The 14,795-nt window shown below is 32.1% G+C and overlaps 1 protein-coding gene across 1 annotated transcript; it reads left to right on the plus strand.

The window, feature by feature from the left end:
* The first annotated feature begins 11,613 nt into the window (after positions 1 to 11,613).
* LOC140058190 (uncharacterized) lies at positions 11,614 to 14,508 on the plus strand. Its single transcript, XM_072103753.1, has 5 exons — positions 11,614 to 11,706; positions 12,054 to 12,090; positions 13,498 to 13,607; positions 13,957 to 13,996; positions 14,210 to 14,508. The coding sequence occupies exons 3-5, from the start codon at positions 13,512 to 13,514 to the stop codon at positions 14,506 to 14,508; spliced, it is 435 nt and encodes a 144-aa protein (XP_071959854.1). The 5' UTR covers positions 11,614 to 11,706; positions 12,054 to 12,090; positions 13,498 to 13,511.
* Positions 14,509 to 14,795: the final 287 nt, after the last annotated feature.

Raw genomic sequence — 14,795 nt, forward strand, 5'->3', positions numbered from 1 at the left:
AGGAAATTAACAATTATAAGCAATACCACAAAACTAACAACTTAATGTATTAGCTTTGATACACAGAACTAGAGTTACAAATCACATGACGCAAGTATGTTATACAGTCAACAAATTCAAGGTCAGAATGGTTTAGCTTAACACTAGGTATACTTTGTAACTGACGTACATGGGGACATAATAACATAGACTTGGATGTTGTAGTATTGTACACAATATATCGATTCGTAACAAAAAGTTCACAAACATTAATGAGATTCTGTACTCCAAACGCAGAGGGAGCTATGGAAACCATGTCATCAGCGTAAACTGAGACAATTAACTTTCTTATCACCAATAGTACACTCATGATTGGACTTTCTAAGTTGTACATTAAGATCATCAATATAGAGGCTTAATTGTAAAGCCGTGGAGACATTACACCCCCTCGGTGCACACCGTTAGTAACAGAAAAGGGTGAAGAGACACAATGTCCCATTTAACAACAAATTCTTGATTACCATAGCGCAAGTAAGCAAGGTAAACGTGTCAACCGTGAATCCCGGATTCTCACAGTCAGACAAATGTAGATTACAGAAATTCTGTACAGAAATTAAGGAGTTCTGCACCAAAGTGCACAACACTATTTTACAGTTATCATACTCTTCAATCATATCTTTATATTTTAGTTCATAAAGCCAGCGCAATTTTCATTGCAGTCATATGGTAAGTATACATTGACAAGCAATGTTTATTATTATCTATACCTAGCTCAATAGTGAATATTGTCAGCTAGATTGATGTACCTATCAGAACTATATAAACTCTTTCTAAACAATGTAGTTACACCTTCATGAGGACGTCCCGAGATGCGGAGGTATTTGTAGACGACGTGCCATAACAGTTAAAATCATTATGCACCGTTTTCAAGAGGTGACGCTCATCATTACATAGTCACGTTTCGTGCAAATAAAATAGCTGGTTAGACAGAACACCAGGCTTACCTTTCGTTTTACGAGATACCTTTTCGACCGTCTTACATGCAGTGTACACTTCAAAACGTGCTCAATTGCCCTAACGTGGAAGGTGTATTTCCTAAGCAGTGTATTCTAACTTTACGCACCATGTACCCACGGTCTGGGATGATCGAATAAACCAACGGGTTTTAGCGTTCTTCCAACAAGTACCATTTACCGGTGTCCTTTTTAAATAATATAATCTACATGTCGACTGTGTGAAAACGACCATTAAATCATACTTAAGGAAAGGGTTAGATTGGTCAGAATGTTTATAATTTGATATTAAATCTCATAGAGTATTTCTATAAATAAACCAAACGAGAAGATTAAAAGCACAAATTGGAAGATTAACATTTGGTGAATCTTCAAAAGACAACAAAAGTGTGATGAGACCCAGAGACATTATAAACTCCACTGCAGTCATGATAAATAATTCACTGTCCATATTCACGAATTTTGCCTCCTGGCATGAATGAACTGTATGTTTTCTCAGCAAGAAGGCCGAGCAAAACCTTTCAAATGGATGAAAGAAAACTCTCAAATCCACAAAGAGGTAGGATTTCCGAATTCCTGAAATACGCAGTACACCTTATTATAACCTTAATAATGTCTAATGAAGACTAGTTACTCACGATAAACAGTTGCTTGAAGAGAGGGAGAGGGCATTGTGATTTTACTTAACCAAGGTATAGTTTTTTACAGCTCCTGAAATATAGTTAAAATTTTGACGTTTTCTAAATCTCGATTGATTTCTAAGTGAGTATAATACAGTAAATAAGTCAAGTTAAACCAAGTCTTTGTTAAGGTGGAAGTTTTTACCTGAAAGAAATACTAGGAAAAAACAATTTGTATATCGTTCACGTCTAAGCCCGGTGAAAGCCAAACAATTGCGTCAAAACACCATAGAAACGGGACTAACAAAGGAATGTACAGTGCTGCACAGGCTGACGGTGACAAAATCAGCAGGATGAACGGACAAACAGTAAACAAAGAACGTAGTGTAGTGAAGCCAATCTTTTTGAAGGCTGATCAAATACCAATAGGAAAAAGCTTTTTCAAAGATGAAGACCTATGTATAGCCCTACTAAAAATAATTGCTGCAGAAAGTATAATCGGTGTTCAAAAAATACGGAACCTATGGCGAATTTATCTAAACTAGATGGTACGCTCGCTTCGCTCGCGTACCATCTAGGTCGTGCCCACAGATGGTTCTCGAATACACAGTAATTTCAGCGTAACAAAACTGGCGATTTCAAATGTACGTACCGCAGGACTATAATACATTGTCGTTTACAGAAACGAATAAATAGACACGATGATTTATGTAGTCAACTAAAATTAGCACCCTGGGAATTACTTCCGAAGGAGAAACTTATCACAAAATGAGTCCAAATTTTTGATTTGGACTCATTTAAAGAAACCCAATTTGTGTTTTGTATGTAACATTAGGGATGAGGGATGGGAAAGCGGATAGGTACAAAGAGGAACAATTTTTAAATATATTTTTTATCCACTCAGTAACGAAATATTTTTTTCATGTTTTATAGGCCTATAAATAATATACCTATAAATAAAGTAAAACATTTGCGATTTAATACTTTGTTAAAACTGTCACTGTCATAATCGATTGAAATATCAAAGTACATGTCACGATACACCACTACGACGTTTATATTATTGGTAATTATTAATTAATACAAACGTTGAGAAGGAACTGTCAGTATAAAGTTTATTTGTATATAATAATGTGTTTATATATCAGTAGAGCCTAACCACAATCTCAGTAATAAAGTTTATTTGTATATATTTTTATATTACATCTAACAGTATGAACATTCACAGTAAGAAATGTTCGATTCAAATGACGACCAAAAATAGTTAATAGGTATTTACAGTATTGTCAAAGTATTGCAAGTTTATTCTCAAAGGGCCCATACCTACCGTATGTGTTAAACCAAGGGCTCATAAATTTACCTACTTGTGTTAAACCAAACTCTGGGATGTTCCATTCATCGCAAATCAATACATTTGTATAATCGTATATTAAATCTATCAAAATAGTATTTTTTTAAGAAAATCGGCCTGTCTTCAACATTCTGATGCTGTACTCTAGCTGTTCAATCAGTTTTCAGCTATTAAAAACAATTATCGTAGGAGGAGATAGGAAAATGCGAAGCCTCCTCGCATTTTTGTGGCGGGTATTTTTCAAGATGGACATCCATTAGACAGTGCATACCACGATCGGAAAACACCCCTATTTGGGGCAAATCGTTGAACCTAAATTCGTTTTAATCGTCAATAACTAATTACCTAACTCAATTTAATTAGTAAACAGGGTTATGTCAGATGGTTAAAATCAGTACCGAAAGTATGAACCAACTTTATATACCATCGAGTAAAAATTCTATAAATTAACCGAGATTTATCGAATTTTGCCCTTACGTAAATTTATATTATAGATAATAGAAATGATAGAGTGAAACTAATTACGAATGGACTAAACATTAGGAATTGTAATATTACAATTCATGATAAAAATCCTTATTTGGCATACAACAACATGGAAACAACGAGAATAGTCATAAAGGATATACCATTATCGGTTGCTGACGTAGAGATTGCTAGCAAGTTGAAAGCGCTAGGATGCAAACCAATATGAGATGTTACAAGGCTAAAAATAAGGGTTAATGGTCAGTTAACCAGCTGGCTAAACGGTGACAGAGCTGTCGTTGTAGAAAAGCTAAAATCGCCAATACCAAGACAGATAATAATAAATGGTTTTAGAGCACGGGCTTTTCATGACGGTCAGGAAGTGAATTGCAACAAATTTACAAAGACTGGGCATTTAGCTTTTCAATGCAAAGCTGATATAATCTGTTTCAAGTGTCATTTACCAGGGCATACTAGGGACAGATGTAATGTTGAAGCGCATAATGTATCATCATCTGGTTCACCTGGTGCATACATTAATAAAGTTTGGGAATCGGTTTTTAACTTTGAAAACCCAACAAATAATAATGCTAACGATAACCACTACGGGAAAAGAGCTACGGTACAATCTGATACAGAAACACATGATGAAGTGTTTAGTATTGATGGAAGTAGTGAATCATCAGATGATGAAAATGCGCAGAAAGAAACAAGTGTGATCACTATAGAACAACACACAAACCAAAATGAGCAGGAAGATGATGACAGAGAGGAGCAGAGAGAAGAGCAGGAAGTAGACGAAAGAGAGGAGGAGGAAGTTGAAGAAGGAGAGGAACAAGAAGTACCGGGGAGAAAGTACCAGAAAGCTGAAGAAAGAGAGGAGCAGGAAGTTGGGGAAAGAGAGGAGCATGAACAGAAGAAGGTAACTGACTACTTTGAAAAAAGTATGCAAAAAAGTAAAAGTGTTAGCACAAACAAGAAAGCAGCGAGAGATCTGAAGGAACAGTCCGGAAATGAAGGCAGGACAGAAGAAAAAACAAAGAGTATTGAAAAAAGAAGTTTAAGAAAGAGAAACAAAAACAAGTAATTTAATCTTAATAATATGTATTCTAAATATTGTAATTTCCCTAGGAAGCTCTTTACTCTAATCTTATGAATTTACATTGTATAACACTAAACGTTAGAGGAGCTAGAAATATAAATAAGCAACATAAGCTATTCCAATGGGTAAAAGATCAAAAAGCGGATATATGTCTGCTTCAGGAAACCCATCTAACAAATGAGATTATTAATAAATCAAACTTTGTTTGGGAAGGTGAAGCGATCCATAGTATAGGTAATTCACATAGTAGAGGAGTGTCGATACTATTACGAAAAGGTCTTGAATGCAAAATTGTTAAAAAGTTTACTGATATTGATGGAAGATATATATTTCTTAATTTAATGATAAATGAAAATGAATTGGACATTATAAATATTTATGCTCCTAATGAAAGCAAAAATAGAAGTGCATTCTTTAGGACCATACACAAATGTTACAATGACTTTGATGGAGGGAAGGGTAATTCTATCATTCTAGGTGGAGATCTGAATTGCATCATGAATATTGACATTGACCAAAAAGGTAGCGCAAATAGGTCTGATAAATCTGTTTTTACGATTAAAAACCTAATGAAAAATTTAAATTTAAATGATATTTGGAGATCCAAAAACATGAATAAGCGACAATTTACGTGGCGTAAGAGATTTTACAACATTTTCCGTAGGCTGGATTACTGGTTAATATCAGAAGATCTCATTTCAAATGGAGATGTTTTAGCCTGTGACATTCGTCCAGCTATTCTCACAGATCACCAGGCGATATCAATTAAAATAGATTTGCATGAAAACAAACGCGGTCCTGGTTTATGGATGTTCAACAATAGCTTTCTGAAAGATGAAACATTTACAAAATTAGTAATTAAAATAATTGGTGTTTCAATACTAAAAAATAATAGAGAACCTGTAAGTGCAAGTTTGCTATGGGAGCTTGTAAAACAAAAATAAAAGAATTTTCAATTGCATACGGAAAACAAAAGAATAAAAACCAGAATAAAAGGAAAGAAAAATTACAAAAACAAATAAAAAACTTAAATGAAACAATTATGAATACTCAAAATTGTGATATAACCATTGAAAATATAATTGAAAACAAAAAAATAGAGCTTGAAAACATTTATAATGTAGAAGCAAAAGGCGCGCAAATTAGGTCCAGAGTAAAATGGATAGAGGAAGGCGAGCGGAATACAAAATACTTTCTTGGGTTAGAAAGATCCAAAAGTAAAAAGAAACACATAAAAAGTTTAATTACTAAAGATGGGAGCTTAGCAAAGAGCCCAATTGATATTTTAAAGGAACAAATACAACATTTCGAAGGTTTATACGCAAAAAATGTCATAAACCCTGGAAAAATTAATAAATACCTTTGTAATTCTATTATAAACAAGCTTTCAGAAATAGAAAAAGAAAATTGTGAAGGTTACGTCACTATTGATGAGTGTAAAAAGGCCATTTCAATGATGGAAAAAAATAAAACACCTGGATCGGATGGTCTAAGTGTTGAATTTTATGTGTTCTTTTGGAATAATATTAAACATTTAATTTGCGATGCGTTTAAATGAAAGTTATAATTCTCAAGAATTATCCTTTTCGCAAAAACGAGGTGTAATCACCCTTTTGTTCAAGGATGGAGAAAGAGAAAATTTGAATAATTGGCGTCCCATTACCCTCTTAAACACCGATTACAAAATTCTTGCACATGTATTAAGTAACATACTTAAAATGGTTATTAAATCAATAGTAAGTTCAGACCAAAAAGGTTATATAAAAGGCCGTTTCGCTTGTGAAAACATTCGGTTAATAGAAGACCTGCTTTATTATACAGAGTGTAATGATATCGAAGGGGCAATAATTACCGTAGATTTTAAGAAGGCTTTTGACTCTATTAGTAGAGATTTTATGTTCAATGTTCTAGAAAAGTTTAACTTTGGAATGTTCTTTTGTAACTGGGTAAAAGTATTATACAATAACGTTGAATGTGTCACAGTTAACAATGGTTGGGTTTCAAACAATTTCAAAATGGAAAGAGGTATTAGACAAGGTTGTCCTCTATCTGCTCTGTTATTCATTTTAGTGGTTGAAGTCATGGCATCTAGAATAAGAAACAAAGATGACTATAAGGGTATTAAACTTCCAAATAATGAAAATAACATAGAAGCTAGAATAAGCCAATTAGCCGATGATACTGTTTTGTATGTTGGTAATGACAAAAGTATTAAGTCAGCAGTCAGTGTAATTGAACGTTTTTGTGAAGTATCTGGAATGACACTAAATAAAAAAAAACAATGCTTTTTGGATTGGTAAATGGAAGAACAGAATAGATAGACCTTTAGAATTAAATTGGGTAAAACACCCGATCAAAATTGTAGGCATATATGTAGGGTATAATACAGAAGAATGTACCAGAAAAAACTGGGATGTTAAATTAATAGAGCTAGAAAAGACTTTAAAACAATGGAATGCTAGAAATCTCTCAATTTTTGGTAGAATAATAATCCTGAAAAGTCTTGCACTATCTAAATTAACATATGCTGCAAATATCACTGATGTTCCAAAATATGTATATACACAAGTTACAAATCTAATATATAATTTTATTTGGAACAATAAAAGGGAAAAGATAAAAAGAAAAACTCTAATTGGTGATGTTGAGATGGGAGGCATTAAAATGCCTGATTTTACTCTTCATGTTAACGCACTCATGTGTGGCTGGTTAAAAAGAATTACGAATGATGATGGTGCTAAATGGAAAAATATTCCAATGTATTATATTAAAAAAAATATGTGATGTTAATGTTTTACTTAATATGTCATGTTATAACATTATTGATGTTAATTCTGATAAAATTCCACTGTTTTACAAAAATATGATAAAAGCCTACATAAATTATAACAGAATCTCTAAAAAAAAACCTGAAACTTATAACGATATAATGAATGAGAAACTGTGGGGAAACCACTACGTTAAACTAAAAAAAAAAATCACTTTTCTACAAGCATTGGATTGACAGTGGCATTATCAGTATTAAAGACATTGTTAATAAGAACACTTTTTTAACATCAAACGAAATACTGGTGAAACTACAATGTAAAACAAACTGGTTAAATGAGTATTTGTGCATTATTAAGGCAATACCAATTCAATGGAAACGTATTATTAAGGAGGTAGATATTTTCAATTGTGATGATAATGATGAATTAGTTGGGACCAAGTATGAGATTAATACTACCAAACTAATATACTCATGGTTTGTGAAAGAATATTTCATTATTCCAATGTCACAACTAAAATGGGAAGAGTATTTCGATGATAACAACATTGATTGGAAAACTTCTTGGTTACGGAAAGTATGTAAAATGAAAAATAAGAAACTAGCACAATTCAATTATAAGATGTTACATAGAATACTGCCTACCAACAAACGGCTGTATCAGTGGAAAGTTAAGGAAACACAAACGTGTGACAAATGTGGAGAAATTGAAAATGAAAATCATTTGTTTTTTAGTTGTAGATTTATTCAGAAATAACAAACGAATACGCTGAATATTTATATAAATATAATAATAAAAATCAAATATTCATTGTTGGAGACTTCAATGGTAGAACAGGATATTTATTGGATTATGTCAACAACGATGTATGCGCAATAGATTGGGATAACGAATTATATATTGAAGATGATGAAGATAATGTAAAAATTAGAATTAATGAAGATGACGTCACGAATAATTATGGCATAGATCTTCTCAATTTTTGTAAAGAAACGAATTTAAGAATTGCTAATGGTAGAATTAACCCAATGTATAGTAAAAGCTACACGTTCATAGGACAACAAGGCAAAAGCGTAGTCGATTATATATTGACAAAAGCTGATAACTTCAGGTACATAGCAGATTTGAAAGTAGAAAATAGAATAGAATCTGATCATATGCCAATTACGTTTCAATTAGGCCTACTAACTAAAGATAATATAAAAATAAAAAAATCAAATATTGAAAATTGTCCTAATCCTAAACAAACTAAATTCAATTGGTCAGAAACATATACTGAAACATTTAAATTAAGATTACAGCATAATAAAATCGATGAACTTAAAAATGAAATAACTAACTTGATTAATGATAACCTAATTGATGAAGCTGTTTCAACTGTAGGTAGATTGTATGAATATGCATGTAAATGAATTATCCATAGGAATTCCAACAATAAAACAACTAAAGCTAAAAACACATGGTATGACAATCAATGTCTTGTACTTAAAAACAAAGTTTGAAGAAATTTAAATAGATTCCGACACAATCGTACACAAACATTGCTTAATGCATACCTGGAAATAAAAAAAGAATATAAAACATTAATAAAAAATAAGAAATACAGCTATATTAAAAGACCACGTACAGAATTGATTAGATCATTAGGAGAAAAAAACTCCAAATCATTCTGGATTAAACTAAAACAAACAAAACCAAATTTTCCAAGTAACATATGTATTAATACATGGCGCACTCATTTCGAATCCTTATTTCATATTGATGAAAATAGAGATAATCAAAATGTAGAAAGTATCATTAATGATGAACCTGCTGTAAATGAAAACGAACCTAACCTAAATAATGACATTACAGTAGATGAGGTAATTCATGCCATCAAATCCCAAAAAACAGGTAAATCACCTGGAATCGATGGATTATTACCAGAACTTTTTATACACTCATCTCAAAATATAATCAATCTAATAACAAAATTATATAATATAATTTATAATACAGGACAGTTTCCACAGCAATGGGCAACCAGCCTTATTGTCCCAATATTTAAAAAAGGTGACAAAGAACAACCATAGAATTATAGAGGAATATCACTTATTCTTGTTTTTGCTAAAATTTTCTTACATATTATCAATAAAAGATTACAATTTTGGGCAGAAGATAATAACATTCTACATCAGGAACAAGCCGGTTTTAGAAAGGGGTTTAGAACATCGGATAATGTATTTATTCTTAACATAATCATTAATAAATACCTAGGAAAAAACGTGGGAAAGTATATGTTGCTTTCATTGATTTTAAACGAGCTTTTGACTCCGTAGGACATCAATATCTTCAAATAAAACTAAAAAATTCAGGAGTAAAAGGAAAAATGTTAAACGTTATTAATTCAATGTACAATAAGTTATCAGCACATGTTAAGGTCGACGGCAATATTAGTAATTCTTTCAAATGTCTAATAGGTATACAACAGGGTTCGCCACTCTCGTCCTTTTTATTTAATGTTTTTATTAATGATTTGAGTGAAACATTAAATGAGGAAGGCGACGAGCATAGAATCCAAATATGAAATCTAAAAATTAGTCATTTACTCTATGGAGATGACCTTATGTTATTTGGTGATACCGTTTATGGTCTACAATATTATTTAAACAAGTTATCTACCTATTGTACAAGATGGGATGTAACTGTCAATGTTAACAAGAGTAATATTATGGTGTTTAAGAATGGTGGTAATCTTAACAAATTTGAAAAATGGAATTACAATGGAAATACAGTTGACATTGTCAAATCCTTTAAATATTTAGGAGTTGTTTTCAACTCAAATGGTAATTGGAATAAAGCCAAAGAATACAATTGTCAACAAGCTAATAAGGCTTTGTTCACATTAAAAGGATTGGTAACTTCCAAGTTAATATTATATGGAACCATATATTTGATGTTAAGATTATGCCAATCTTACTTTATGGTAGCGAAATATGGGGTTTAAATGATAACAGTATTAGAGAAAGTTCATCTAAGATTCTGTAAATTACATTATAGGAATAGGTAATTCTGCACCAAGTGTTGCAGTGAGAGGAGAATGTGGAAGATTCACTATCCAAATTCAAATTATCATTAATATAATTCGTTATTGGCTTTGAGTAATCCAAATGGATAATGACAAATTTATTAAACAATGTTATGATTTTCAATATAGAAAAGCTCAAAGAAATGAGCAATGTTGGGCCAATGACGTAAAACAAATACTATGCATAAATGGATTTGGTAACATATGGTACTCACAACAGGTTAATAATATCTATACTTTTATTTCAAATTTTAAACAAAGGTTTACAGACATTGAACGACAGAAATTCTACGAAGATACTAGGCTACACTCTAAGCTCCAATATTACAAGCACGTTAAATATAAGTTTGGAATTGAAGAATATCTAACAAAAGTAACAAATTACAAACATAGACAAATTATGACTAAGATACGACTAGGAATTTTAGAATTAGAAATTGAAAAAGGAAGATGGAATTGTATAAATAGAAATGAAAGATTATGCAAATTATGTGCTTTACAATCAATTGAAGATGAATATCATTTCACTTTAGTTTGTCCATTTTATTCAGATATTAGAACTAAATATATGTTTTCCTTTTATACAAACAACCCAACTAAATTAAAATATATTTATCTTATGTCTGCCACAAATACTGATCTTATTGTTAAACTTGGAAAATATTTATTTTTTTTCATTTAAACGTAGAACAGAATTTTTAAACGCACTCAACTGATATTTATTTAATATTGTATTACATTGTATATTATTTGGGCCAAAGGCCATATATAATAAATGTTTCTTGGATCTCCAAGAAAGAAGAAGAAGTAATAAAGCACTCTTCTTGGTCTACCGGAAATTGCTTAACATCATCGCTTGTGAGTTAGGCATACAAGTACATTTATGCAAAGATGAAGCTATCTTGTCTGTGGAACTTGTATAGATGGAAACAATAGATGATGTGAGGGATTTTATTTCTTTATTCTGATATAAAATCAATAGGATAAATACACAAAAAAGTACCGAGACGGCAAACTTGTTTCCATTGTGGTCCTAAACAAATATAACAGAATAAACAAGGAAAACCACAATTACATAAACATAATACACAAACAAATAGCAAATTAAATTTCTCTTAATCTAAGAATTTCACAAAAATAACCTTTTGATCTCTGTTTAAATAATTGTAATGAAGAGGAGCTTTGAACAAAAAAGGGGAGTGAATTCCATAACTGAATGCTTGTTATTAAGAAAGTTGATCTGTTGTGAGTTCCTATGACTGGAATTTGGATCGAAATGCTGTCTCTAGCAAATCTTGTATTGTGATTGTGACGTTGTCTCGTCAGGGTAATTGTATCCAGGTAAGTTGGAGCACTTTTATTAATTATTTTATACATAATACATAGTTTCCTCTCTTGTACTCTTAGGTCAACTGGCAACCAATTTAAGTTTACAAACTCATGTATACCTATATGAGATCGTGGTCCTAGGTTCGAAATGCACCTAATAATTTTGTTTTGAGACGTCTGTAGCCTATTTTTAATATATTTATTTGTACATGAGTACCATACACAGCACCCATAGTCATAATGACATTGTGTCAGAGAAGATGCAATTAATTTAAGATCATATTTAGTAATGTATTTTTTATTTCTATTAAGAAATTTAAGTATACAATGAATTTTATTGATTACTTTCATACCTGTAGCTGTACCAGTCAGGTTCTGGTCAAGATCAATTCCAAGGTATGTGATTGAAGATTTAGCAGTTATGTTTTTATTATTACAGGTAATTTTCATTTCTGACTGTTTTCTACACATGGTTTTTGTACCAAATAAAATTGACTCCGTCTTACCAAAATGAAGGGATAATCTATTGTCAGAAAGCCACAGATTCAACGCTTGCAATTCATTACTTAGTCTGTTTTCAATATACTCTCGGTCTTTATTTGTGACCAAAAGGGCTGCATCGTCTGCATATAGCAACAACTCACAACCAACGGCCGATTTCATGTCGTTGACATATAGCAAAAATAGTAAGGGACCCAGAATAGATCCCTGGGGTACTCCACATTTGACGTCAAGAAATGTTGATTTAGTACCTTTTATGTCAACAACCTGGGATCTACCGTGGAGTTATGATTGCATCCATGACAGAGATAGACACGTAAAACCCATGGCCTTTAATGTATACAATAATATGTCGTGGTCTACTGTGTCGAACGCCTTTTGAAGGTCAATTATTATCATACCAGTCATTTTTCTTTTATCCCATCCATTTCTAACAGAATCCGATAGATGTATTAGACATGTTTCTGTAGAAAATGAAGGTCTAAAACCTGATTGATAGGTATAAAGAAGTGATTGGTCGTTTAAGTAACTCATTAATTGATTATACAAAATACGTTCTACAATTTTAGACACTGCAGATAGAATAGAAACGGGTCTATAGTTTCCAGCATATAATCGATCTTTCTTTTTGTAAATAGGCACTACCTTAGCAGATTTCCAATCAGAAGGGATATAACCGGTTGAAATGGATATATTTATAATATGGCTTAGTGGATGTAAGATAGCCAGAGCCCCATCTTTGAAAAATCTGGCAGGTAAGGAATCTAAACCCGCACCTTTCTTACTATTTAAGTTGTTTATTATCGTTAGTACGGTTTGTTTGTTTATTTACTTCTTTAAAGGCAAATACACCTTTTTTATCTGCATAGTAATGTTTAACGTGGTTTTCATTGTAAGTATTAGATGAAGGAGGGAGTTTGTTGACTAAATTTTCAGGAGTATTAATGAAACAGGAATTTAAATAGTCAGCAATCGAGCTTTTGTCATAAATTATTTTATCTTCACATTTTAGAGCAATGTTTTCAGATTTATTTTCTGTTCCGGTACCTAAACTTGTTAAAACATTCCATAATTTGTTGGCGTTATTTTTATTTTCATTTAGTTTGTTCAAAAAATAAGATGACTTAGCTCTTTTTATTTTATATTTTACAGAATTTCTTAACTTTTTAAAGACAGTAAATATGTTCTCATTATGAGTTCTCTTAAATTTAGCTAAGCATTTATCACGTTTAATGATCAGATCTCTAATTTCTGATGTGAACCAGGGTTTGGAACGTTGTTTACTTCTTATTTCTTTTAAAGGAGCAACTTGGTTGATGGCATTCATCATTTTTAGTTTGAACCAGTCCCATGCAGTGCAGACATTTGTGCAATTTGTGATATCGGACCAATCTAATTCATTTAATTTAGAAGTAAGTAGTTCTGATGAGTATGATTTCATAGATCGTATTTTAATCGTCTTATGCCTCTTAATCGGGATTTTAACTATCTTTCTGGTGCAGTAAGTTATAAAATGATCACTGACACCGTAAGGAATAACTCCGTATTGGAAAATGTTAAGAGGTTCGGATGAGAAAATAAGATCTATGATGGTAGAGGTAGTGCAAGTAATACGTGTTGGGTCCTTAATAAGTTGGGTGAGATTAAACATATTACAAAATTGGGACACCCATTAAATTTTTACTTAAATTATTAGATGATACATCTACATTAAAGTCACCTAAAATAATAACTTCTTGACCTTGTAAAATATCTCCACAGATTGTCTCAAGTGAGGTAAAAAACGATCGCTGCTTTTCAGGTCGGTAACAGGTTCCGATTAGAATAGGTTTGGTTTTAGGTAATAGTATATTTATCCATAAAGATTCAATATCATCGTTTTGGAGATCATCTCTCACGTTGTAGGTGAGATCATTTCGTATATAGAGGCATACGACTCCTCCAACACTATTCGTACATCTATCTTTTCTTTCAATTGAATAATTTTCGATACTTATTTCACTGTTATTTACAGATTTATCCAGCCAGGACTCACTAATTGCTATTAAGGATACATCAGTCTTTTTTGCAATAGACCGAATTTCATCGATATTTGGAAGAAGGCTTCTGGTGTTCAGGTGTAAACAATGGAGACCTTTGCATCTGAAGATTTCAGATAACAATGTATCGGGATCATCACACGAATCGTTTGTAAGAGTTGATGTATCGATATCGCGGTGGTCATTTGAAGTATTGTTAACATCAGCGTTGCTAAACGGCAGGTTTCTAAATACACATTCTTGGCATTCATATGCAAATTCTTCCCCTGAATGACATAGATCAGTATACTTTTTTAACGGGAAGTTTATGCAATTTATGTGCGACCAACGATCACAATTATCACACGATATAGCTCGACTGGTTTTGATTATTCCTTTTGAACAAACTATACATGGGCACTTAGGTTTTCTTGCTCCGGTAGGCCCCGGGCATGGATGGACATCGCCAGCTAGCATAAGACCAAAAAACAGAATAAAGCGGTCGGCTTTCGTTTTAGTTGTTTTTATTTTTTGCTTTGATGTTCGGTTATTGACAGGTGTAAATAATTGAGATACAAATAT

This window comes from Antedon mediterranea, chromosome 9, assembly GCF_964355755.1.
Source record: "Antedon mediterranea chromosome 9, ecAntMedi1.1, whole genome shotgun sequence".
Lineage (NCBI taxonomy): Eukaryota > Metazoa > Echinodermata > Crinoidea > Comatulida > Antedonidae > Antedon > Antedon mediterranea.